A 27,875-nucleotide genomic window follows, 5' to 3' on the forward strand; every position below is an offset into this window, starting at 1 on the left:
GGTGGTGGCTAAGTAATCAGGCATTCCAGATTTGCCTAGGAGGAAATGCTCCGATGCCAGAGGCTCATTCATGAACGCCTGGGCTGTGGCTTAGATGGAATTCCCCGGGACACAAACACATGCTGTGGTTTAATTGTTCAATCTAGGGGATTTATTTTTTTATGCAGACTTCCTAGCTTTGGGAGTGTTTTGGAGGCTGGCTTTGTTACACAGGTATGAAAACAAGAAGTTAATCTTATCCAGCACAGAAGAGATTAGTGTTTATTGCCACATTTGCAAAGCGTTGACTAGAGGGAGGCAACCACCTCCTTTCAAACCACTCTTTGTTGCACAGCAAGTTCAGTAATGTTCATATCAGATGCGCCTCAGATTCAGGAATAACACTATATTCATTTTTCATTGTCTGGTAGTTAAACACATTATTCATCTATATGTAGAAAGGCACTCAGCAAGTTACACAAATTTGAATTATAAAATAGTTTTTTTTGTTGGAAGGGTTTTTATTTTCCTTTTCCTTTTTTCATCACCTTGATGTTACTGCTTTTTTTTTTTTTTTTTTTTTTTTGGAAGGTGGAAACAAAATCACCTTATTGTGGAAAATCCTTAAGCCTGTCTCTTGTGACTTCTACCCTGTTTCAGCCCCTTTAAGCTTTCTGCCACCTCAATCTGTGATTTCTCTGTGAATACATTATAATTCACTGAATAATAATCACCAAAAAAACATAAATGTGGGATTGAGGTTCATTTTAATTAGAGGTGAAAAATCTCTTTGTTAACAAGCTACTTCGATTTCTTCCTTCAAATGTATTTCCCTCCATACGAAGATGTGCATTATGCTAAATTCCTCCCAAGAACAAACATTACCCACAACTTCTGAACAACTGCTGCTTTCAGCAGGTTTTCAAGCAAACACCTTCCTTTGATAGTGTCTGTTAACCAGCTATATTTCTTAATCTTCGTAAGTGCCACAGCTTAATCACTTTAACTCCTTTTAATCATCTGCTAAATCAGCAAGTCTGCTTTTCTTGAGTATATTCCGCCCTCTCGTGGTCAAGGACTAAAAATGCAACCATTCATATCTGTGACTGTAAATCCCCTAGTTTAAAGTGTGCAGGGGACCAGAGAGATCTCTTCAAAGTATTTGAACACATTTCACATGGAAGTTTAACCTTTTAATAAAAGAAGCAACGTAAAAGTCAAGAAATAATTGGAATATCCCTTTAGATCTAAAAATCAAGCAGGATAATTACCTCCCTCCACTGCTGACAGCTTCGCCTCCTCTTTGATAAGTTACTAGAATATTACAAGAAGAAAGAAAGAACAATTAATAGACATATTTACATAGCAGAATCCATTACATTCACGATCATCTTCCTGAAATGTCATTTAATCTCCCTTCCTACCAGAAGCTTTGTAAAAAAAACATTGCAAGATGTGACAGAACTTTGCTCCGTCTAGGAATATTTTAGAAGATAGTTTTTAGACAAACTGTGTATCAGTTTTAATTTCTTAGTGTCTCAGTATGATCACAAAAAGCAGCATTAAGACCTCAGTACACTGTTCCTAAGCGCAACTCATCTGCATGTGCCCACTAGCATAGCATTCCGATGGATGCGTTTCGACTTCCTCACTAGATCACATATTTCTATGATTTCTGTATGTATACATTTACATCCAGAGGGAGAGAAACCCTGCTAGATTGTCTTCCCAGAAGAAGGCACAGAAGTAAAGCAAAGGCACATGCTCAAATTAACCCCTTTTCCTCACTTTCCATATTAAGACTTATGCCGTTCTGTGACAATTAATGTAACCTATTTCATACATGGATTGGGAAAACCCCTTTCACATTATATTTCTATCAGAAATCATATCTCCATCAGACATGAATGAAAACATATTTTAAAGACTTTTCAGGATTAATATGTTTTATTTTGGCCAGAACAGGAAAACCAGATTTATAAATACTTAGGCGAGGAGTTAAGAAGATTAGCTTTACTGTAAATACAGACACATTTTCTAAGAAGAAATGTGTTTTTAAAAGCTGCCAAGTTTCTGCTCCTTAGAAAAACTCTAAACTGGAAGTCTGTTGGGGAGAGATAACTGTGCCCAGCGATCCCAATAACTGGATTAAAAGTGAGGACACATGGAAACAGGGACATCTTTGACTGAGGGTGATGTGAGTGGAGGACCCAGTCTAGATGCAGACTCTGACTTGTGGGAAGTGAAGTTTTATCTCTCATGTGGAATGGAGATTTTGAGGTTCCTCTGAGAATATTAATTCTACGGACGGTGAATTACAAGGGAGAGAAATTATTCTGTTGTTGGAAAACTTGAAAGTTGAAGTCAAGGGGAGGAAGGTGCACTGCCTTGTGTGAACTCATCAGTAAGGTGATTAGCAGGTTAAATCATGCTGAGGGTACAAAGAGTGGGCTTGTTTAACGGGGACACATGCACGGACGTCTAAGAGGCAGCCGAGCATCTAACTGCATTAAGGAGATGGAAAGCAACAGCAACCGTTTGTACTTCAAACGCATGCATGGCAAGAGTGAAAGAAATACCGCACTCTACTACATAAGTCTTCCCCCATGTGACCTTGCAGAAGGCGTTAAAACCAGAAGCACATCAGCACGACACATGCCAAACTATCAAACGGAAGGAAGAGGGTAAGTGCAAATAGGTACCTGTTGGTGTGAAGGTAAAGGACGGGACTGAAAAATCAAAACAAAATAGAAACTAGTTATTAAGCTGAAGAGAGAAGGGGAACATATCACATTAGTATAAATCAAGCAGACAGCTGAACATAAAACAAATGTAAATAACCAAGCCAGTAGGTCTGACCCTCTGATATATGAACAGCACAAACCTGAAGTCTAAAAAAAACAAAACAAAACAAAATAAAAAGAAGACCCTTGCCTCTACCAGTACCATTCTGTAGTGTCTGGCATTCTCAAGAGGGGGCCTGTCTGGGTTAGTCTACGAATGACCTTGCATTTAGGAACACAGAGTCTGCCCAGAGTTTTAGTACAAATAGGAATCCTCCGCTATTAATCATTTCCAAACACTGGGAGATGGATTCTTAAGCAAGTATTATCAGGGTTGTGCTGGAACCTTATCTAGACATCTGAAAGTAAATGCTTATTAAGAGGAATAATAGGTGCACTGAAATGTTCATTACTGGAAGGGAGAGAGGGAGGCAGGTGGGGAGAGGTGGCGGGGGGGGGAGAAGGGAGGGAGGGACGGAGGGAGGGAAGGAGAATCATAAAAATCATACTGTTTTACTGATAAGAAATGCTCGGCCCCACTGAAACAGAGTAACACGTTTGTTTGTTCTGTGGTCATCCTAGACATTTGTGAAGGAATAGGAAACCTTGTGGAGCTAAAACTCCAATTTCTCTGCCATCTTTTGCATTTCGAGGCTTTCTAGGAGCAGACAGAACCTGTTTTTTTTTATTTGTTTGTTTTTTAAATGGCCATCCTAGAAGCTAAACAAAAGAACACTAAGACCCCTCTGAGAACCTTCACTCTCTCTGCAGTTATAAATCTTAATCTAATCAATAATGCCTGAAATTGAACTGCAGACCTCAAAAGTCACTGCCTGGCCTCCCCCGCTCTCCCCGTCATCTCCCGTTGCTGGCTGCAGGCTAGCAGCATAGCAATTTCCATGTCATTTCATAGAGGGAGGAGACTGAATGATTTTTTTTTCCAATCTCTTCCCTTCAATTTAAAGTAAAAGCCACCCTAATAAAGAAAGCAGGGAAATCCCAGTCCTTCCTTCCTGATTAAAGCTTGCTTTCAACAACTCTTTAGAGGAAATAAAGTGGAACGCTAGCTGTTTATCATGTATCAAAAATGCTAAGCTGTGTTTTTCATTCACCCGTCAACAGGAAACTGAAGTTAGATGGGAGCTTTGACAGGACCGTGCTGGAAGCCTGTAACATCTTCAGCTCTTTCCAAGGCACTCAACACTACCATACTAGGGAGAGCAACAGAACCCTCAGTGCACACTCAATTTCCCCACTGGCCTTCAGACGCGGCACAGCAGGCCCACTTTAAGAATCCTATTGTGCCTTTTCACTCAGATCTTTTCAAAGTCAATATAATTTAGCCACATTTAAAAAAAAAAACTCCCATAGTAACAATGTCTCATAAAATACAAAAAAAAAAAAAAAAAAAAAAAAAAAGAGGTGCATTTGAAACTAAAGCTATGCAAGGAAGAATGGAAGCCTGAACATTAATTTGTGATTACAAGGACACCACGGCGGGGGGGGGGGTGGGGAAGAGAAGGGGGGGACAGAAAAGGCTGGTGTGGTTAATTCCACTAACTCTAATTTGTGAAGCTAAAGGAGAAACAGGGAAAGGCCAGGACTAAATGGAATTTTTACCCACTGAACCCCAACCCCAAGATTCATTCTTGAATCTTCCACTAACAGTTAACCCTCAGTGTGCTCCGTGATGTTGGGGATCTGTGTGGATGGAGGGAGATGGGAGCTCAGGATTCTCAGGATTCTCGCCCATCACACCCACAGTCAAGTGCAGTGAGGAAAGCAGAGCCAAGGGCTCGTCAAATTACACTTGCAGTTCTGTCCCACAATTTCTGCTTCAACAGAAGCTAACTGAAAAGGCAGCGGTATGAGTTGGGTAGGGCAGGTGCTTACTGGCATGCTCAGAGGACATCAGTGAAGGAAAGGGATGCTTTGGAGAGCAAGGCGGGGGAGGGGTGTGGTGACTCATCTTCAGATCTGAGGACCATAACGAGAGCATTCAACTGCTCCGGATTATATAGCTAAGACACTTCACTTGATGGGAAATGCTAGAGTTCACAAACTGGATGCTTACCCAATCAGGCTGTTGATGGAGGTCCTTCAACCAGCAAATAAAAGAAACTCCTCATTTAAATATTACCTAATCATGTTGCCCATCTCAAATCAGATTTCAAAGACCGACTGCAAGGGGACCTGGCTCCTTCCTCACCCACCCGCCTCCCTTAAGCCCCTTGTCATAGGTTCAGATTGTCAACACGTGTGTGTTATTGTTCCCTTTGAATACATAATGAGATGATGAACCGAACTAAGCCCCTTTTTGCTACTTCACAGGCAGGGACACTGACAGAACACATGTCTGAGGGGGAAAAAAAAAGTGTACTGATGACAATGCCTGGGGACATTTGCATATGGAGAGGAGGCTGTGGAGCCAGTCCAGGATTCCTTTTCACAGGACTGATGACAATCTGGCTCAATTGTTTCATCAAGATCTCTTGTAAACAAGAGCACAGTGTAGACTGCTGACCTAGGATTCTGTCTAAATGGATAGGGGTATCCGAGTTCCACCTAGCACTGACAATACTGACTTAGCCACACAATTAGTCAGAGACAGTACTTTGCCAGGACATGTATAAAGTGTTTGCACAATTAGAAAAAGGAGGCAATGGTTGGGCAAGGGATGTCCTTATTAGCAATCTTTGTAAAAAATCTGCTTTGCAGCATTGTAAATCTCTTACAGCAGGGCCAAGTATGGGCCCTATACCTAGAGTGAATCATGTTACCATCCAAATCGTAATACTTTTGAGAACAGAAAAGGAGCAGTATAAATTAGGGCAGAAAAAGCGGTCATCCACTAAACACTGTGACTTATGGTGGGCCCATTGTAGGCCAGAGTTAATGAATACATGGAAAATGAGAGGTGGAAATCACAGTTACACATCAGTGGGCTCCCAAGACCTGAGGGTGTGTTGCAAAGCTATCTGGGTATCTGTCAGCATATGTAGCCCATCCTCGAGGCTGTGGACTGCAGCAGGCACACAGTGCTTTCTAAACCCATGCAGGCATTTCAAAAAAAAATTATTAGTCAAATATACATAAACATTCAACTCCACAATGTTAAAACTAGGAACACCAAATAAACTTCTTCAATTTGCTACCTAAAGCACCTCAGACAGCTGACATTCCAACATTCCTATCCAGTATGGGCAACCGTTCTAAATGAGTAAGTGGCAGGAAATGCTCTCCCATAAAACCAAACTAAAACAAAACAAAGCAAAGCAAAAACAAAACCCCGAAGCTACAACATCAAACAATAATCGTGAATTTAAAGCCCGAGTTTCTAATTCCTGTGACAGGTGACTTCCAGGTTCCCATAAGAGCATAAAATAAAATACCTTCCTGAAAGAAGAGGGCAAAATCTAGACCTTGAAGAAACCTAGGAAGTGATTCCTAACATGCTGGCAAATTCAATTTGATGTCTTGCTACGTGAGCAGGCTCCTATGTGGACAGTGCGGAGAAACAACAGCACCACTGAGAACCAGCATGCACAAAAGCCATCTAGTGAAGTCTGTGTGTCATGCCCTGTGTCCTATCCGTTCACGACAATAAAAACGTTCTACGGCTGGCACACCTTTCCTGATGCCCGCGTACGTGCTGGTGAGCCCGTTTCTCTTCTTGCGGTGTCGGTAAAGCCAGATGCTGAAGAGCATGAGTATGACCCAGCAGGCGGCCCCGATGCCTGCGATGAAGGCCGGCTGCTTCACCACGTCTGAGATCTGCTGAGCAAGGCTCACTTGGTCCTCGGGAGACACGGGGTTTCCATGAGAATCTGAAAGGTCATCTCCTAATTAATGATGGTCAAAAACTCAACATGACAATATTACACGTGCACACAGTACACGCAGCTCTTGTCTCATTCATATTTGGACAATGATTCTGTTTTTTCAATGTGCCTCAGCCACCATTGGAAAGTTCATGAGATTTTTTTTTTTTTTTTTTTAGGGAAAAGTTTTTGTTTCAATTCAAAACAAGTATGTCATATTTCTATGAGACTATAATTAAAGACAAATACACACTGTCTGTTTATTTCAGAAAACTCTGTATGGGTGTTTAGAGTGAATTTCATGGGACAAAACTAAGTAGAGATACCAGTGTAACCTTAAAATAGAGAATAATTTAATGCATTCTTATAAACATGCATTGACATTAACTGGAGGGGTATTGAAGAAGTAAATATGGGAAAAAAATTCTCACATTTCTGTGGGAACGTTCAAATACTTGCTCCAAAATGGCTAAAAATGGGTCAGTCATAGTGATACACAGTTTTACTTCCAGCACTGCTGAGGCCGAGGCAGATAGACCTCTGTGAGATCAAGACGAGCCCTGTCTACAGAGAATCCCAGGCCAGCCAGTGTTACATAGTGAAACTTTGTCTTAAAAATGATGTGTGTGGTAGGGAGGGGAGAGGGGGCTAGAATTGAAATTCTACCTCTGTAAGTAAATATTGAAAAAAAGTATATTTGTTCCCTTCCCACAACTATTTTGCAGGATCCTTAGCTGTCTTATTTAAACCTATATTCAGAAAGAATTATAAGACGGAAGAGCACTAAAACACTGTAAGAAATTAGCATTGCAAGAACTATGAATAATCCTTCTTTTAAAATAATAATGATGGCCGGCATTAGATATAAGAAAAGAATATTAAATATGTAAAAGAATCATCAAATGTTATGAATAGCCAAAAGACTCATATTTTCCGTTAGACATTTTGATTCAAAAATTAAAAATTGATAAAATATATGGGTAATAAAATTTCCTTATTTTACATTTGTCTTAAGCCCACGGAGATGACTCCGAAGCCTGAAGCTTAGTTCCGACCCCACAGAGCTTCCTGTAGACTCTTCGTAGGAAGCCGAGGCTGTTGCTCTAGAAGGCTTGCCTAATAAGCCGAGTCCCCACTAGTGGCAGATGTTTTAATGTTCATCCCACACAACATCTGGCAAAACAAGAATGCTTACCCATTTTATTCTGGTTGGTGCTTTCTTGCTATTATTAAGTCATTTGACAGAAAACATTGCTATCCTGCATTTTTATAGTTTCATGTTGGTTTATATTTATTTGTCCCCTTTTTATTGGCTAATTTGGTTGATAATGTACAGTATATTCTGATTACTCTCTCTCCCTACTCCTGTTTATCTCTCTTGCGTTCCTAGCAGCCTCCTTCATTGCTACCACTTCCTTTCTCAGACTCACGTCTTTTGTTTCTGTTTTGTGACCAATTTAAGTTAACCAGGGCCATGTGTATGAACACAGGACTGCAACCAGCCACTGGACTCAGGCACAGCCATCAGCTGGTACCAGGTAAAGGGGATGGCTCCCTCTTGCCCTAAACCCGTTAGAAACAAACAGAACAGCGGTGAGTTGTGCAGTTGACTTAATCCTTTTTTATGTCATAAGAAAGTCAGACCCACCTTCTAGGAGCACGCGTCAGCTTTTATAAGAACATATGTGTGCATGCATTTGTGTGCAAATGCAAATGAAGGTGTGTGTGTGTGTGTATGTGTGTGTGTGTGTGTGTGTGTGTGTGTGTGTGTGTGTACATGGCAGCCAGAATTTAGCCCTGGATGTTTTCCTCTATTGCTTTCCACCTCTGTTTTTGAAACAAGGTCTTTCACTGACTACAGTGCTCACTATTTTACCTAGGCTGCCTGCCAGTGAGCTACCGGCTTCTGCTTTCCTCTGCCTCTCCAGTGCTGGGATTTTGGAACTACACCCTCATGCCAGGCTTTTACATGGGTACTAAGGACTCCAATTTGGATTCTCATAACTTGGCACTGTGAGCCCAGAGTCAACTCTGCAGCTCTGTCCTTCTGTTACCTCCCAGGATCTTAGTATGGTCAATCCAGGTATGTATCCTATGCTTCTTGCCTCCTTATGACCAGCTTTGGATGGGACATGGCAGTTCAGCCTACTTTGCCGACTCCATTCACCCTCCGTGGACTGTGCGCATGTACATTAGTTGACAACCTCTTAGTGATGGGGCAAGACTATGGAATCCATCACTCTTTCCTCTCAGAGCAATTAAATGCCCTACAGGAAACTTCTAAGTACCAATAAAGACAGCCCTCCACAGGTCTTCTCTTCAGAGCAACACCTGCTGGGTGAACAAGAGCTGCTCCCGTGGCCCAGTGACCCTTGTCTGAACCCCCTTCCCTTGAAGATCTGGGTGTAAGAAGATGCTTCTATGATGTCACATCTTTGGTCCCATTGCCTCCTTCATGTCCCCTTGGAGCCTTGCATAACCATACTACTCTTCCTGGTCAAAGGTGTCCTAGAGGGGGGCCATGTAGGCAAATTACATAAGAACCTCAGGGCATCTGCCAGTCTACCTAAGTTCTCTGTGACCGGGACACCAGGTCATGAGCTAGATGCTCAGGTACATAAACCAGACCCACAACCCGTAACTCACAGGCAGATTCTTTGCACCATGCCAAGGGAGGACTGGCTCACAGGCACTCCATAGAGAGACACCTCAAGCCCAAATCAAACAGACATACAGCAATTCTGTGAACAGAATCTGCTTTAAAATGGGAGCATTTTTTTTTCAGTTCCTAAGCATATTTTTCCCCTAGAAAAAATTATCGACCTACTAATTCTCCTTGTATAACATTTCTTAACTTGAATATTGCTATTTTGCTTATTAAATGATGCTGCCTCTTGACAAGATGATTCATAGGAAAAAAAATAGCTTTTAATGTGTATTGAGTCTGTCTTAGGAACACAGCACTTCTTTCTGTGTGAAATGTCTACATTCCTCTTCCTGCTGTGCCAGCACACGTGTGTGTGTGTGTGTGTGTGTGTGTGTGTGTGTGTGTGTGTGTGTGTGTGTGTGTGCTACATGCACCTTTTCCTTGAACAAAACTCCTAATTCCATTCTACAGAGGGTCAAGGCTGAAAAGCTCTATTTTCCCAAGCAGTCACCTGCTTTCAACTGTTTGTTGACTGAAAGTTTTATTTCATGTCCCAGACCCTTTTATCTCTGGTTGGCCTAAGAGCATTTCAGCCTCTCAACGTTCACTAGGCAGACCTATTCTTCTCCTTCTTAATTCATCCTTTGTATCTACTAGGTTTATAGATTTCATGGCTGTTTGTGCAAGGTTAAATTGGGTAGCTTCAGATTTTTATAGAAACGAGCATGGGAGGTTCCAATGCAAGTGACCAGATGGGCTTAACAGAAAAAAGTGTGGTGTGACTAATGAATTAAAATGGCCACTCAGTATCTCAGGCTTTGTCTCTTTGCAGCTGAGGCTATATTAAAATATGGGAAACTGGAACACATTTATAATTCCAAGAAAACCAATTTGACTCTTAAATATTTTGATATAAATCTTAATAAAATTACTCATAGTCCCTTTTGCCAATTTGTCTTCCAAAATGGTAGGATGAAAAGGCAGAAACAACGCCAACAGGCTCACAGCAATATAACTAACAGTGTTTAAAAATAGATATTGACATTACAGAAAAGTAGATAAATGTGAGTGTATCAATTTATATTTGTTCCTGCATGTGTGTTATAACATTATAACAGATGCATTTAGCACTTTTTCAATTTCTTGTAGTATGTGGATTAAATAATGAAGCTATTTTTTTGTCTAAAAGGACATGAATGTAATAATTATTTTCAAAGTTGCTAAGTTGAAAAGATAAGTTAAAAATCATTAATTTCTAGCCCATGGATATGAATGAGTGAGCAGGCTTTAAGTGGGAATATCATAATTTGCATTTAAATTTCCACTTGATGGAAGGTGGCTCCCAATCCAGTCACCTGCTTCTATGGTGGCCCCAATCACCTAATGTGTGATCACACCTGGTGAGAGTAATGTACACCTTTCTAAGCCTGGAGCATTTAAGCTCTACCATAGGATGTAGCTTTCCTTTCTTCAGCTGGCCTGGGGATAACCTGGAAAGCTCATTTTAAAGGCTCAGGCGCATCAGCCCGCGGCCCACAGTGCTTGGGACTCCTATGGCTTCTATGGAACTGAGCCTTATCTAACACCTAGTGTTCCAGATACTTCACTGTGTTACATCATGGAAGTTTTGGAACTGCTCAGCTTCTAGGAGCTAGCTTTGTCTTCACAGTGGAATACGAACAATATTCCGGGCTGAACGTTTCTTACTTTCATTCTGACATAATTCTAGGATGACAATATTGTTAGTACATTAAGACGGTATGCCTTTGTGAATCAAGAGGACTTGTACTATCTGAGCCTTTGTTCATAATTTCACCTGTGACATAAAATATTCCAACATTAACTTCTGATTGTTTATATAGTAGACTGTGCACTTCTTATTAACCTTTAAGAATTTAAATGTCATTGGTTAAAGATCATACATTTCCTCTTGCTTTTCTGAAACAGTAGTATTTGTTATTTTATATTTTACTATTAATCACCTGTTAGTTTGTATATTCTGCATATATTTTCTGTAGCAAATGGTCGGCACAGAGGCTTCTGTGCCACAGTTTCTTAATCATTAACCTAATACTTCTTAAGCAGAAATTGCATTTACCCGTCTAAGAAACTGGCATATAAATTTGTCAAATTAAAATCTTAATATACCTTTTGTAATAACAACCAATTATAATTTTGAAGACTTTACATGCAAACACAGACTTCACATTGCTATAAATGTTCAGTACCTGGCTTAAGTGTTGCAAGGAAGGGTTTTATTTCCCTTCCCACACAGTTGTAAAATCCCATAAGTTGAAAGACTCTTTTTCATTGAGGTTTCCTGGATGCTTAATTAATAGCATTTCTTAATTAGATAAAAATTCCATAAGACAGGGTCAGGATGATAGTAAATATTGACAACTCTATTTTTGAAATAGCTATATTGTGCCCTTTGCTGTTTTAGTTGTGAGAGGTCTACATTTATTACCCATATAGAACACCTTGGCCAATGATATGCAGAATCTCGTTCCCTTAAGGTTGCATTGCCTAGTGATGTCACAGATGTCTTAGTTTATGTAACTGTACTCTGCGATGTCCACGCAATGACAAAATCACCTAACAATGTCTTTCTCAGGACTCATTGTCTTTGGGAACTGATTTATAGCTACATATTTATAGGTATCTGTGTTTTAAATAAAGATAGCCCCATTGCATAAATCACACTCCAGCTTCTACTTGACTTCCAACAACAGCTTGACTACATGGGGAAAAAAAACCCAACAACAAAGCAGAGCAAGTGGGAAAATGGTAGATCATGTGACCTTACCTAACTGGATGAACTGAGGCTCACTCTTCACACCAGGACCAGCCCCAGTACTGGCCGCCACCTCCACACTGTATCGGATCCCAGGAACCAGAGAAGGGATGACCACAGACAAGGTAGATCCATCTACTGTCTTGTTTATGTGATACCTAGTTTCATTACCTAGACACCAAACCTGTAAGGATTACATAAATCACAGATGAGTTTCAGGCTTATAGAGTTCAGATTGATCAAGAGTTAAATGTAGAAAACTTCAGAAGTCATTCTTTGCCTTGACTTAATTCTGAGATTACTCTAGTCAAATTGAATATTAGCAATAGCTTTAAGATTCCTTCATGGTTTTGTGGTTACTTTTTAAAAAAGCTATAATCATTTAAGAGTTTATCATATAAGACTTAAAGAGATAGCACAATAGTTAAGAAGGTTTATAACATATTCATAGGGTTCTTGAGGGCCAGCATTTGGATCCCAACACCTATATAATTTAGCCCATAAATATCTATAACTATAGCTCCGAGGGCTCTGAAGCCCTTTTTCTGGCCTCAGACCTACACACACACACACACACACACACACACACACACACACACACACACACACACAAATAAGTACACCAAACAAATAAATGCATTATTTTAAAAATATTTTATAGGGCTGGAGAAATGGCTCAGAGGTTAAGAGCACTGCCTGTTCTTCCAAAGGTCCTGAGTTCAACTCCCCAAGCAACCACATGGTAGCTCACAGCCACCTATAATGAGATCTAGTTCCCTCTTCTGGAGTCCCACACATGTGGGAAGAATACTGTATAAATAATAAATGAATCTTAAAAACAATTTTAAAAATTTTTTAAATTTTATCAGATATATTTGTCAACATGCTAGAACAGGGTTATTTCTCTCCAAGGCTCTCATCAGCCTAGGTCATTAGGTTTCTGTTCATTTTTTTTTTCATGAAGAAATTACAAAAGTATTCTGCAGAAAGCTGTGAATATCCACATAAAGAATAATAATGTATCTGCCACCATTTGACAATTATACGATAAGAGTAACTCCATGTGACCAGATGTCGCAGAAGAAAGGCGCACAGGCAGCGTGGAGCTGGAGCGTTCAGGACAGCTTATCAGAAGTGGCACAAACACATCAGATGAACATCAAAACCAAAGAAGAGTTGTCTGAGAAGGCAGAAGAGCCCCCAAATAATCTAAAATACTTCATATAAATACAACTGATACTGAAAATAAAACATGACCAAGAGGTAAGGGTCACCCTAGGGTTTATCTAGGGTATGGTTTGCAAAATTGTCATCAACAAGCAGAGTCAGAAATCCAAGCTTCCGTGAAAATTGATTAAAAGAGGCACGAAAAAGAATAGCAGTATACACTTGGTGTTAGAAATTTCTTGTAATAAAAAGGTAGTGCACCCTGAGCTTTGGTAGTGATATACAATGCAATGGGAAACCATTGCTTAGGAAATTGGAGGTTTTACTACTCTAAGCCTCGCTTTAAGTTTCATTAATGAATTAACCATATATTAATAATTTTGAATCAGTTGGAGATGGGCGATGACGATATTTTTATTGTTTCCACAAGGAAATGTTATATAGAATAGTGAATAATACTCTGGGTTCTATGAAATGCCCTCCAACAGTAGGAAGGTTTAACTAGGATGAGCTGTTACCTAAACTACACTGGGAAGGCAGGCTTAGGCAATCAGAAACACTTGGCCAATAATGCTCAACTTTTCCCTTTGAAAGTTTTTATTGCTGCAATCCAGTTCCAATGCATAATGCCCACAAATGGTGAGACATTCTATCCAGACTTGACCATTGGAAATAGATTCCTTTGTGAATTTTTTCCCACCAATTACATTACACAGCTGAACCGAAGCCACAAACTGATTTTGTACCAGTCAATCAGGTTCTGAAAGGCATTTTATTATTTTAAATTGACCATGAAGTTAAGTGAAACCCATCCTTTCACATTTCTCAAGGAGAGAAATGAGTTCTGACTCTTGGGAGAAAACGTCTACGTTACACCACTTTGCTTGGGAGCCAAGACACCATCAAATTTTAGGCTCTTTTACAAACTCTTCTACAGCAGTCTGTTTCCTGGGGCTGAAACACAGAGTCTTGTTCCATGCTAGTACTGAAATCACCTTAGACCTCATGAGAAAGCGTTTAAAATGATGGCCATTTTTATCCTTTAATGACTCAGTTACAAGTAAAAATTTCATTTGAAGAGCTTTAAAACATCTATTGCGTATTTGCAGCAATCAGGAAATAAGAAGACTCTGTGTGTGTGTGTGTGTGTGTGTGTGTGTGTGTGTGTGTGTGTGTGTATGGGTAGGCCTGTGTTTGACATTGGTGTCTTTCTCAGTCACTCTGAAACAGTGTCTGTTACTGAACCTGGAGCTCACCAACTAGGCATGACAGCCTTGGGTCAGCAAATCCTGGGCTTCTTTATTGGTGGGCTTACAGGCATTTGCTACTATTAATTTTTTTTCCAGTGGCTTCCGGCGGGGCAGGGATCAAACTCAGGTCTTTATTCTCATGTAGTAAGCACTTTACTGACTGAGCCACCTCCCAAGGCTCATTAGAAACATAAAAGTGTGCAAATAACTAACACACACACCTTTTAACCAATGTATGAACGTCATTTGTTGGGGATTTTCCTCTGATCTGCCTTCACTCACCATGGCACAAAATGCACACACACACACACACACACACACACACACACACACACACACACACACACCAGACAGGTAGGCAGGCAGGCAGGCAGGCAGGCAGGCAGATAAATGAAATACAATTATGTTTCTTAGCTCAGCGTTAGCTTGATATGCATTGGATGATCTGAAGATTTACCAAAACGCACATACAATGGTCCTGGTCAGACTACGCAAGTGCTTCTGATGTTTGCATGTAGCACAAAGTGGCTGACTTTTACCGGAGAAGGCAAGTGTATTTACCTTTCTAAGCACAAGTTCATATTCACAGATGTATATCCAGATGTGCCCACCTCAGTGACGGATATGAACCTATGCCACGTTAGCTAATAACCAAAAATTATGCAGGCATCATAAAAATGCTAAATATAGAAGTGCATGTTTTACAGTTAATATTTGTCATAGTTAAAGTTTACATGTACACATGTAGTTACAATTACAGTTAAAGTTTGTTTGCAGAAATGCTAAAAAAAGCTCACACATTTTTTTTATTGAGATGTCCTTGATTCAATCTACCAGCTATTTAGTTGCCATTATACTAAAATACAGATTTTGTCACTATCCTATACTAATGATTCTTACTAGGCTAAGTTCACATTCTTTTGTGTAAATGTGAATTTTGCAAATTTTTAAAGTGAGTGCACTTTATTAGATGAATCCTAGAAAAAACTGTCCATATTAATGAGCAGAGCTATTAATTCACAAGTAAAATACTCAGATTCACTGGAAAAAAACACTATATATCTCAAAAATACATAATAAGCACAAGTGTATAGACAAATCTTCTCTGAGAATTGAAATTTTGCTTAGAGGCTAAAAATTCACCACAGGACAAAGATTTCCATGTATGGAAAAACTATTTTCCCAACCTAATTGTAAGGTTCTAAAATTTACATGTGTCAGAAAAGAAAAAAATTTTTGTTGACGTTAAAGTATGACTATGGTTATAGCTAATTCCCTAGAGTAATGCAATTCTGGATGATATATTGAAGCCACATTTTTTTTTAGGAAAAGAAGTATCATGAGATTTAAAATGCCTATTTCTGTGAATTTATCTAAACAAACATTAACAGATCATTTACAGCCTTTATTTTTATTTTTATGCTTCTTCCAAATAGCTTAATTTAGTATGGACAATTATTCCAAAATCATTACACATAGAATTTAAAAGATAATTCTACATGTTGGCAGTTGGGCCAGCAGATGGCGACAAAGGCATATAGACAATTTATCCAGGCTACTTTTCTGTGAGCAGTGAGGGTTGCCCAGCCAGTGAATTTACTAAGATACCTTATATTCTTGGACCATTCCATTCTGCGTATCTTCAGGAGGCGGTTGCCAAGTGACCAGAATTGCAGTCCCATTTCCATCATTCTTGGATACAGTTACACTTCGGGGAGGGGCGCTTGGTGCTATTGAATAGTCATAAGAAGTAGATTGTAAGAGTGTAGTACAAAAAACCCCCCAGCGCTCTATATTTTAAAACATACCATAACTATAAATATTCTGCCTGTTTTAAATATGGGTACCCCCCAACACTAAAGGGTTTCAAACCACAAGTTTTCTCTAAGCCATATTAAGTCATTCATATTGTAAAGATCTCATAACCATTTATCATCAGAGCACACAACACCTCAGGACAGGGCAGTGAGGTGGATCAGCAAGCAAATGTGTTGCCTGGGCAAGCCTGAGCACCCGAGCGATATCCCTGAGTCCCAAGGTGGAAGGAGAAATAATACTCTCTTCATGTCTTCACCATGACCACACACAGGCACACATATGCAGACTAACAATACATTTTAAAAAATTAAAAACACTTTCAGGCTAATATCTATTCCTTTTAGCCTGTGACATGAATCTCATATTTTTCTCATTAAAATGTACAAAACTAGGAAAAGAGATGGTTTTCTTTTTTACTTTTAAATAAATAGATACACACAATATATATGGATGTGTATATATAATCCTATCATTTATAAAGTATTACAATTAGAGAAAATTCTATTTTTTGTTTGTTTGTTTTAAAGTATACTGTGGCATGGATTTTTGTATTTATATTTATGTGAATACTGCTTTGTGGTTTTCAGTTATAGGGTGGAACTGGTTGGCCAAGATCTAAGGGATTTCCTAGCATGAAGCATCAGGAGAAAATGCACACAGACTTGGGAAAGTCCGGGCAAACCCAGATATTACTCACCTTATCTTCACACCATTAACATAAGCTTCAGTGAATAAAAAAGTGAGCAAATCATAAACAATCCCATCTCTGAATATGAATTTTGATAATAACGTTAACATTTGTACACATTTTGTACCGGCTGTTACCGATGCAAGTCACTTATGGAATTTTTTTTCTACTTGTTGTAAGTAAACAAAATCCCATAGCAAAATATTTTAATGCACACAGACTGATGATGACCGTCACCATTAACTTTTAAACACTTCCATTAATTCAAAAGCACAGGAAACATCTTACACACGCAGGAAGCCCACGTCATCATACTTGCCTTCTTCTAAGGTTTTGGCAAATTTGATTTCACTATCAGCTCCTTGAAACTCATTAAAAAATGGCCGAGCCTTAATCTCATAGTTGACGCCTTTTCGGAGATCGGGGATCACCACGCTATTTTTGGTTGGAGTCCTCACTTCAAAAACTAACCACTCCGATTCACCATGGCTGGCTCCCGATGGCCGGTAGAGAATTTTATATCCTTGAATATATTGAGATTGTTGGTCCACCTATTATGATGGTGAACAAAAATGGAGTTTAGTTGCACTGTTTTACTGCTTTGCCACCAAGCAATAAAAACAAACAAAATCCAACAAGTAGTACAAAACCCCATGGGACTCCATAGTGTGGGCTTCTAGTCCCCAGCTCTAAGGCGCCATTAACTTCTATAATGTTATACTATGCTTTAATGGAAGCATAAGGCTACACTATGGGTGGCACATTACATAAGAGACATATTATATAAGGGACATCTTAGGGAAGGTGTTGTCTTTCCATTTAAGCTTTGCAAACCTACTAATAGTAAGTTTGAAATACAAAGAGAGTAGGAGTGGGTCTGGGAACTGTTAGCAGAAGGGGAAGGGGCTGATTATCACCAAAATGCATTATATACATGTATAAATTAATGAAAATATATTTTAAAAATACTACTTGGAAGCATTCCCAAGTTTAAAAAAAAAACATGTGGCAAGATGCATGTCACATGTCATGTATTCAGATACTGTAATTCTATCCCTTGACACTGGTAGGGTTAATTATTTTAGCATTATATATACATATCGAATCTATATTTAGCATATAAATATGCATATATATATAGTTTGTTTAATGATGGATCACAGCTACTGTAATAGACAAGGTTTGCATAATAAAATTAACATTGGCATGAAAGCGAACAACAGCTATGTAAATTCCCTGTGTATAATAATCTCACAAAAGTCAGCAGCTTATTAAAAATGATACGAATATTACAGCAACTCACTGTCCAGTGTACTTCAACTGACGAGGAAGAAAGGATGGTAGGGTTGTGCAGGTGCAAGACAACATTGCCCAGTTCTCTCTGGACCTGCTTGTGGTCTATCCCTTGGCTGGTGGGTGGAACATCTGCAACAATTCAAGAACACTATCAGTCCCTGTGCAATGCTACCTACCACGCCGACAACAACTCTCAGAAAAGAAGAGTCAGTGTGCCCGGGAAGTCAGCATGCCTTTAGAGAAAAATAAACACAAGTTAACTCCTTTGCATGTGTGCACGCGTGTACTTATGTTTATGCAAGCACTTATGTGCATGAGTGTGTGTGTGTGTGCACGCGTGTGTGTGTGCCCAGATGCACATGTGCGATATCTGCAGGGCCAGAAAAGGACATCAGGTATTCTGTTTTATCACTCTCTGTTATTCCCTTGACACCAGCTCTCTCAATGAGCCTGGAGCCAGGCTGACAGCCAGCAATGCCACCAGCGGCCCTCATGCCTCTGCCCCATTCCCCATGACACTAGGCTTACAGGACTATGTTGTTATGCTTAGCTTTTTTTTTTTTTTTTTAAATGTGGATGCTGGGATTCAAAAGTAGGTCCTTGGGCTTTCAGAGCAAAGGCCACTTAGCTACTGAGCCATCCCATCTCTCCACCCACAACAGCTTAACCTTTTCATAAGGATCAGATGAAGTGAAACAGAAAAAGCGGGGAGAGGAGAGGCAGAGCAAGTAGGAAACCTTTGTAAGCCAAAAAATAGGCAGGAGGCGAAGATAACTGTAGCACACAGTACTTTCTAAGAGAGCCTCATACCATGTAATGATCATTTTACTGCTGAGAATGAGGGCACTGGGACAAATCTCTCTGAGTTTTGATGCACCCTCTGCACTGATCCTACCTATACGAGAAAGAAAAGAAGAGGAACTGCAGTTCAGCGGACAGGGGATGAAAAGCTTCCAAACACAGAGAGGGGAAATTGAGCGTAGGAAGCAGCTGAAAAGCCCATCCAGGAGAAACCTCCGTATCTTCCAATTAAAGTCGATGGTAAGTAAACAGCTCTCCTGCAAAGGCACAGAGGCCATGGTGGAGGCCTGATAAAATAAGCCCGATAGAGCTGTGAGATAAGAGCACTTACCACCATTTTAATCGACAGTGATTTAGTTCACTATGTTATATAGAGGATCTAATAATTTTTTTTTCAGTCTCATGAATACTAGAATGTTCCAGAGGAGACCAGGGACAGGGTAAGATCAGTAAATAGTGTCCTTTGTGTTATATTATTTTGAAGGATAATGGACTCTTTTGCTAAGTTTATTAAACCCTGTACTCAGGAAAAAAACTGCCTACCACTAAGGAGGCTTACTAAAGTACCAATGTCTTTCTTTGTTTCAAATTGTAAAAGGGAGCGCAACGTAAAGAGGAAAAGGAAGTAAGATTTTGGACAGACTACAGAACTATTAATAGACTATTATATTTTGACACACACATTTTATATGCTGTGCTACAACATAAAAACGAAAAGTTTGTTAAATGATTAAAGACCCCTGTCATAGGATGGGAAGGCAGCGAACACATGACTATTTACATAATTGTGGAGTCCAGAGAACAAAGGGGAATAAAGAAAAGGACAGGTCAACCACTATTAAAGATCTGTACCACCTGGCTGTTTGTTTGCCCTACCTAAAATTCAAACTTATACATACACAAAATAGGTTGGTTCGGTGGCACACACCTTTCATCCCAGCACATGAAAGGCAAGGGCAGGTGGATCTCTGTGAGTTTGAGGCTATCCTGGGCTACCTAGTGAGCTCAGGACAGACAGGTACATAATGAGACCTTGTCTTAAAAGAAAAGAAAAACAGATAAATAAGTACAATGATAAAAACTAATGATATCAGGATAATTATTGAAGGGGTACTTTTCATAGTTTCCCATACTGTTGTTCAAATGCTGACCCACAGCGTGCCTAGGATGCTAGAGTCTCAGCTGTTATTTGGCCACCATCTTTTCTCTCATCCTCCATTGCTACTCTTGCTTAAACTACCAACTCCAAGGCAAGAGGGAAGCTGCTGGGATAGGAAAAGTAGGAACAAAACCTGGATGTGGATGAGCACCTTACCCCAGGCAGCAAAGCTCACATGACTTGGGGAAGACATCTTCCTCCCCTCATGCCAAGCCAGGGCCTTATGCAAGTAGGCAAGAACTCAACTACCTGTCTGAGTTTTCACAGGGATGCCAACAGCAGCTCAGGTCCTCAAGCGTGGCACACTCTACCTCTTGATCTTTCTTCCCAGGCCCATAATTCGTATTTTCTGATGAATCCTATATGCATACTATAATATTCTATGTGTGTGCTCATTTCCACTAAAAGTTAAGGCTCAAGAATTGCTCAAGGGTAGGGTCTAAAGAGCCAGAATAGCACTCAGAGTGGCATTATATTCCAACAAACCCCACACGACTCCTGTCATATAGGCACATAGCTGATAGTCTTGGCAGAAGCAAAGTTCCAGGTTCATGACATTATCCCACGGTGGTTATACTGTGTCTCAAAAGCAGACCAAGACCTAAACAATGAAATGTGCCTTGGTTACTTCTACTGATTGTTCCTTTTCTGTTGTCTGGAGTGAGAAGTGTGCCTTCCATATCACAGTCACATAAGACGGTAAGGGAGGGATTTTATACAATCATGTGCTCTTGGTTTTGCGTTAGCCATATCAAAGTTCTTGGATTTATTTTATTAGAATTGCTTTTCAGAAATTCATTCAATTCTACCAACTACTGTCACTAGTCTCCGCTTAGAAGATTTAGCAGTATGGGCTCGGGTAATAGCTCCGTGGTAAGGTGCTAACATGTGAATATAAGACCTTGGGTTTGGTTCAGTACTGCTCCAATCAAAATACAACAAAGTCTTAAGAGTCCTTCTGAAAAATGTAGTGCTCACAGCCAACATAATTTACGATCTGCCGAATTCAAAATAAAGGAGGAAAGATGACTTGATTCCGACATAATTCTGAAAATCTCAGTAAAGGTGGATTTTGTCCCTTTGGCAAGTACGTCACTCAGCATAGTCAATTTCAACTGGAGCCTGCGTACGTCACTGAACCCTGACACACACCCTCCCCTTAAGCTGGCTTACATATTCCAGCCTTTTATAGTTAATTTTTCAAACCATAATTCAAGCACCAGATTTTGTAATTTGCTCTATTAATTTTAATCTTGTTAGTGCTGGCTCATCATTCCAAGCTGTCAAGATATATTTAATTGATTCCCTCATTTGGCTTCCTTGCTACTTTTCATAGTGTTATGATAGCTGAATTTTACACAGATCTTCTTTATTCTTAGTTTAGAGTAAACTAAGAAAGAAGCACTAGTTGGCTACGACTCAGACGGAAGAAATATCTTGTATGCATTATTAATTAGTTAATAATCTTTGTTAACTCTTGGGAAGTGAGTTTATTTAGCCTCGTTCTCTACTCAAGGAGACCTGACACTCAGGACTGATCAACTTGCTGAGAGCCTCACAGCTAGACTGAGGAGAGGAGATGAAAATATCTTTTATTTCAAAACGGCATGCACAGTTCCCTAGATCGCTTCCAGCTTGACACCGATTCATTTTCTTATGCCGCTGTATTAGCTTATGCATCTAAAGGAGGCTGTTTTAACCCAGATATAAGGAAAATGTGATCTTCATAAAACATATGCACGAAGCATGTCACAAAGCCATTCCCATGGGAATGTCAGAATACTAAGTCAGTCATCATCGACAATGGATTCCAGTGGATAGATGGAAACTTGTCTGGGAAACAGAAGTTTAAGTCCACGTAGAAGCTGCCATAGTCTCTACATTCTTTACAGATGTGTATCTACTATTACAAACCTCACAGTGCCTCAAGGCATGCTCCAAGTATATTAAGTCTCCTGAGCAGGTGACTCACAAGAGCAAACACAGGCATCTGGGTGTGTTGAATTCATACCCAGGCAACAGACAAGGGCATGTTCTGCAACTTGGCTTACATTCCCTGTGAGTTCTAAAGCAAAATGTCCTTCCAAAACACTGCGTGTGCTCTACAAGTCGACAGAACATTCAGTACTGCTGTCCTTCGCCCTCCCATACCAGAAAGAAAGCGGTTGAAGGCTTTTAGGGACTTTTATGCATAACCTGCTTCCCTCATTGTAATGAGTCCACAGTCTTTCCTTGGAAATGTTAACTTAGAGTTAATGCTTCTGTGTGTAAGGGAATCATTTTACATTTCTAATTGCCTCTAGAATCACCTTTGCTAAGATTAAAACCAAGCATATTTTAATCACGACACTATTAGGTTTAAAGAAAAGGTAAAGATCGACTGAAATAAGTATAAATGTTCCTTCTATGAGAATATTGAAATAACAGAATGAGTCAGAGGGTAGACAGGAAATATCATCTGTCAAAAGATGAAAATAACTTCAGCTCACAAAAGACGAAAAGTAACATATTAAAAAGACAATCCCAGTGGATAACACTTCTGAATATACATGTTCCGTTTTTTATCTCCGACATCCCATCCCTCCAGATTCCATAATATATATATATATATATATATATATACCATAAAAGTTTCATATCATGCCTCACAAAGTGAAGATGAGAGACAAGAACAACTGAAGAGTTAAATCTCTTCCACAGCTCCCGGGATGTTCACTACTGCTCAGAAGCATGAAAACAAAGTTCCCAACAGCACCTACTTCTGTGTGATTTTTCACAGGACATGAATTAACAAGGGTGGGAATGTTGAAAAATTATCTTGGAGATTATGTGGACTGAATTTCAGCACCAAGAAATTTACTCAGTTTTAAATACAATTGTTATAAGACTGACATACTAGACTTTTAAAAATCACAAACTTGAAAAGAATATACAAATAGCCACAGAGTATTTTTAGTGCATTTGTGATCTTATGAGAAGCAATTGCCTATGTTACCAACCTTGTTTAGTCTCAGTCTGGAAAATCAGTTTGTAGACATTGTATTTGTATAGTAAAAACAAACAAACAAACAAACAAAAAGTTGAACGGTTTGCAAATGTGCAATCATAGCATGTAACAAACACACCACACCAGTATAATTATAACTAAGGATAAGCATGTGTTTCAAGCTTCAGTCAATCAATATTTACCTTGTGTCTTCACTGGATCTGATATTTGGCTTGGATCACTAATCCCATAGGCATTAGCTGCCCTCACGAGGAAAAGGTAAATTGCATTGGGTTTTAGTCCTTTGATGGCAAGCGTTTCTGTTTTCACATTTTCTGCCACCGTCTGCCAGCTGCTTCCAGATGCATGGCTAAGGACAGATACACATTAGAACATGAACATTGGATTCAAAAAAGAGAAAAGGGAGGCAAGGGGAGCTCCCAAGAAACCCTCTCCCTTTACCTGAAGGCTTCTACGATGTAAGATGTTGGGGTTGCTCCTGAGTTCAAGTTCGGCAGCCACGATAAAGTTACTGTGTTTTTGCTGACATCTGTAACTTCAGGCTTTGAGGGGGCACTGGGAATTAAATTGGGGTCGGTGGGTCTCGGAGGTTGAACTGGAACTCCAAATTCTAACAAGTGTGGAAGGAGGAAAACAGAAATTTACACATACGCAAACTGGCACATGAACATAGGTAACACATTAACTTGCTTTCTTATGGACACTGGCATATTTGTCCAAAATGGCTTTAAGGCAAATGTAGGAATTTACCCTGGACTTCAATGTAAGCGCTCCACGTGGCCTCACCACTGGGGGTTGATGCAGTGCAGGTGTACCGACCAGTGTCACCCAGCTGCAAAAGCACATGGAAAAGAAATATTTGGAACAATCAAGTCCTTGCTGGGCTGGAAAAAATTACAGGTTTATACATGGTACATGAATATGGATAAATACATTAAAAATTGCTTGCCAGAAATGTCCTTTAATTGACTATTTTTTTTTCTTGAAATGTGAAGAAGAATATTGCATGAATACAGAAATAAGGAGCCTTTATATGGTTTATCCTAACTGTGCAACGGAAAAAAAAATATACTCGATTACTTTAACAGACTAGGTTTAGCATTGAAGATTAGGGGAAAAAACAAATTATATGGTATCTTCTTAAATTATTCACTCCACCCCCTTATTATAAAACTTTAGTCAGCCTCAGAAGTGAAAACAAAACCCTTGATGGATCGAACACTCTCCCTTCGAAAAACTGAACGCCAAAAAGTGAGTCCTGGCTCAACCTAAAACTGGGAGCAGCATGGTAAAGCCATATACCTCCGATTCACTTAAAAACTCTTATCTTCAAATAACATCGTCATCTGGCTCCGGCTATGGCCAGAGCAGTGCTGCAACAGTTGCCACAAAGCGGCACGACATAGTAACCTTTGTGGCACACCGAACCAACTGTGATGTTGATCCAAAAGCCAAGAAGCCACCCACGACACAGAGCCAGGCAACTGAAATGACCGCTGATTGCAGCCCCAATATTATCGTTTCATATGCCTCAAAAGATTGTCTGATCTAGACCACAAAAGAAAGTCCAAACTCAAAACAGTATAAAACAGTTCTGAAAGGACAGATAGGAGATGGAATGGCCTGGGGATAGTAAATTCCTATATTTGTTTTCACCGATCTGTGGGCTTTTTATCAGTTAGCATTGTGATTTGAAATGTACACTGAGCTAGTGCCTGGCTTTTTATAAGCGTTATTTGTGTGTATGATATTCTGTAATTGCAAAATACTGAGCCAAACAGTCACAACAGAAACACTGCTCAAGTCCACCGTGCATAAAACAGTACTAGAAAATTTACCTTTCTGGTTACTTACAAAAATCACATACAGGGAAGGCATGCCCTCTCTCTCAGGTCCCCAACTGCTTCCCTTAATGTGTCTTTCAAAGCATTTTCTTCCACCTCCACAGGACCTTAAATTACTTGCCATAAGCTAAGTTATGACTCAAATCACCTCAAGCAGACACAGTGGCATGTCTGAACAAATGATGCAGCACATTAAAAATGTATTAGTATTTGATTTAGTATTTCAACTAGGTGATGGTGTCTGCCGACAAAAATAAAGAACCAAGCTGGAAGTCCACGATGCCTTTGCAAGTTACCTTAGCGTATCGGATCTGCAGCACACCACTCTCCAGCTGTTTGATCCGAGAATCTTGGGTTGAAACAAGGACTCCATCTTTCCTCCACAGAACTGTGGGCACTGGACTGCCTGTGGCCACACAGCTGAGGACTACAGTACCATCCACTGCGACAGTCTGATTCACAGGACCTTGCCGAATGACTGGGGGAGGCCGGTCTGCAATCACTGCCAAAAGAAACAACAGGAAATAGATTTCTGCAACTGGAAGCAATTTTCTAATCATCTGAGCAACAGCCATTGCTGTAGGCTTTGAAAAAAAAAAAAAGAAGAAGAAGAAAACTAAAGATAATTAAACAAGTAATTAAAGTGGAGACATACATTATTCAGAATGCATTTACATGAGGCAGTGATTAGGAATATTAAAATGAGATACAGTGTACGCCTTTCAAATGACCAACTAGGTCTGAGCATGCTGAATTATCTAGGGACGGATCTAAGTGTTCAGAAATTGAATAAGGGCCCTGGCTGGAGAAGGCATAGAGTGGTGAGACCAGAATACTGTAAAACACGAAAAAGCACAAGAAACAGAAACACTTAACACATTTATCCCATAGAAATGTAGGAGACAAATTTTAATGACTGAACAGAGGCCAACTTGATTTTGTAATTATTCTGTCTCCAATAACAAGTGCCATTACTACAAAAGGAAGCTGCCATGCCAGGGTGTTTGACGATTTTGAATTTTAAAAAGGTGCTTTGGCATATGTAGCTGATGGGCAGCTTGGTCTTCATGGGGGTCCCCTAGCAATTGGGGCTGTCTCTGACATGGATTCTGTTGTCTGCTTTTGGATCACCGTCCCTTAGCTGGGCTGCTTTGTCTGGCCTCAGCGGAAGAGATGCACTTCGTCCTAATGAAACTTGATGTGCCAGGCCAGGTTTGGGAGGGCTCCCCTTCTTTGAGGAGAAGGGGAGGGGAAAAGGGGGAAGAGTGTGGGAGAGTGGGACCAGGAGGAGAGGAGGGAGAGAATAGCAATTGGGATGCTAAGTGAATAAATAAACTAATGAGAAAATAAAAATAAAAGGTGCTGTGGACTTTCATTTATATATCAATAGAATTGAACTTGTCTTTTCATCTCAGGATGCTCTCTCTCTCTCTCTCTCTCTCTCTCTCTCTCTCTCTCTCTCTCCTCCCTCCCTCCCTCTCCCTCCCTTCCCCCCTCCCCCGTGTGTTGCGTGCATGCCTGCATGTGTCATGTGAGGGCACATTCACAGATGTGACTGTGAGTATATGCATGTCTACACATGTGAGAGCAGAGCCCAGAGGTTGGTTCATGGTGCGCTGCTCTCTGCTTTATTTATGAAGCACCCCTTCCTTATCCACAGATTTTCGGTTTGGCTGGTCCAGACTGCTGGCTTGTCCTGGGAATCCCTTCCCATCTCCCGAAGCTTGAATTACAGCCTCACCACCTCACGCAGTCGATTCTTATGTTGGTTCTGGGGATACAAACTCTAGTCCCCACATTTGTGAGGCAAGTACTTTATCCATTGAGCAATGTCTCCAGGACTTTGGAATAATTTTTTCATTGAAATATATACAGGGGTCAAAAAAAAAAATCCAGCATCACCACACTATAATGGGTTCAGAGTCATTGGGAAGTTGCCCAAGAGTAGTGCTGGTAGGCTAATCCAAAAAGATAACTGAGGATGATATCCAAACATGGCAGTCTCCACTACTCCATATTAGAATGAGCACAAACGGCAAATGCATGCCCTCAATACCATTTGTTTACCTTTAATTGAAAATAGACTATTTCCCATACAATCCATTTAGCTTACAATTTATCCTTCTTCATCTCCTTTCATATCCATCCGACCTCCCCATACATACAACTCCATGCCTTCTTTCTTTTTTGCTTTATGAGACAAACAGGCAAATAAAAAGACAGAGCAGAGAAGAACAAAACAAATATCAGAGAACAGGAAAAAGCACAAGGAGCATATGCACAGAGAGAGAGACATGCACACAGGGACACCTCACAAAACCCCAGAAACTTCTTATTTTTAATTTTTATCTACCTATATATCACCTACCAATCTATCATCTACCAATCTATTTTTTTTTTATTTTTTAGTTTTGAGACAGGGTATCTTCTATGTAGCCTTGGCTATCCTGGAATCCCTTTGTAGAGCAGGCTGACCTCGAACTCTCTAAGATCCTCCTGTCTCTGCCTCCCAAAGTGCTGGGATTACAGGTGTGGACCACAGCACCTGACTAGCAAGACTGTTTTTAATACTAACTTAAATCTACTTTGAAAAGGGACCAAAGAAAGAAAATTGTATTTTAATTAAATAAAATTATTGTAAAATATAAAACACCTGAAAACTGTTATGCCTTAAGTCACTATTTTAGTGAGACTCTAACGCAGGTAGAACAAGACCAAAATTAGAAAAATGCTCCCATGTCCTGAGACAGTTTACTAAACTCCATAGATTTCTATAACATAAATAAATTGTTTATTTAACATTAGGAAATTGTCTTCAATC

The 27,875-nt window shown here is 39.9% G+C and overlaps 1 protein-coding gene and 1 long non-coding RNA gene across 8 annotated transcripts in view; one reads left to right on the forward strand and one right to left on the reverse strand.

Moving 5' to 3' along the window:
- ROBO1 (roundabout guidance receptor 1) overlaps positions 1-27,875 on the reverse strand; it is a 994,953-nt gene that overhangs the window by 51,661 nt on the left and 915,417 nt on the right. For 5 of the 7 annotated variants that reach the window (XM_084802512.1, XM_084802516.1, XM_084802511.1 and 2 more), the window contains 11 exons: positions 25,351-25,556; positions 23,961-24,042; positions 23,652-23,820; positions 23,393-23,559; positions 18,251-18,372; positions 17,267-17,498; positions 16,050-16,171; positions 12,037-12,208; positions 6,392-6,589; positions 2,682-2,708; positions 1,251-1,293 (listed from right to left, as the gene is read on the reverse strand). In XM_084802512.1, the coding sequence (XP_084658638.1) occupies positions 1,251-1,293; positions 2,682-2,708; positions 6,392-6,589; positions 12,037-12,208; positions 16,050-16,171; positions 17,267-17,498; positions 18,251-18,372; positions 23,393-23,559; positions 23,652-23,820; positions 23,961-24,042; positions 25,351-25,556 (1,540 nt within the window). The remainder of the gene's footprint in view (positions 1-1,250; positions 1,294-2,681; positions 2,709-6,391; positions 6,590-12,036; positions 12,209-16,049; positions 16,172-17,266; positions 17,499-18,250; positions 18,373-23,392; positions 23,560-23,651; positions 23,821-23,960; positions 24,043-25,350; positions 25,557-27,875) is intronic. The other 2 variants (XM_084802517.1, XM_084802513.1) reach the window with 1 other exon arrangement.
- Positions 12,018-17,163, forward strand: LOC311609423. Its single transcript, XR_014783382.1, has 3 exons — positions 12,018-12,149; positions 12,989-13,287; positions 16,847-17,163. It is a non-coding gene; the product is annotated as an uncharacterized lncRNA (long non-coding RNA).

The sequence above is a fragment of the Acomys minous genome, assembly GCF_964271855.1.
Source record: "Acomys minous genome assembly, chromosome: 11".
Lineage (NCBI taxonomy): Eukaryota > Metazoa > Chordata > Mammalia > Rodentia > Muridae > Acomys > Acomys minous.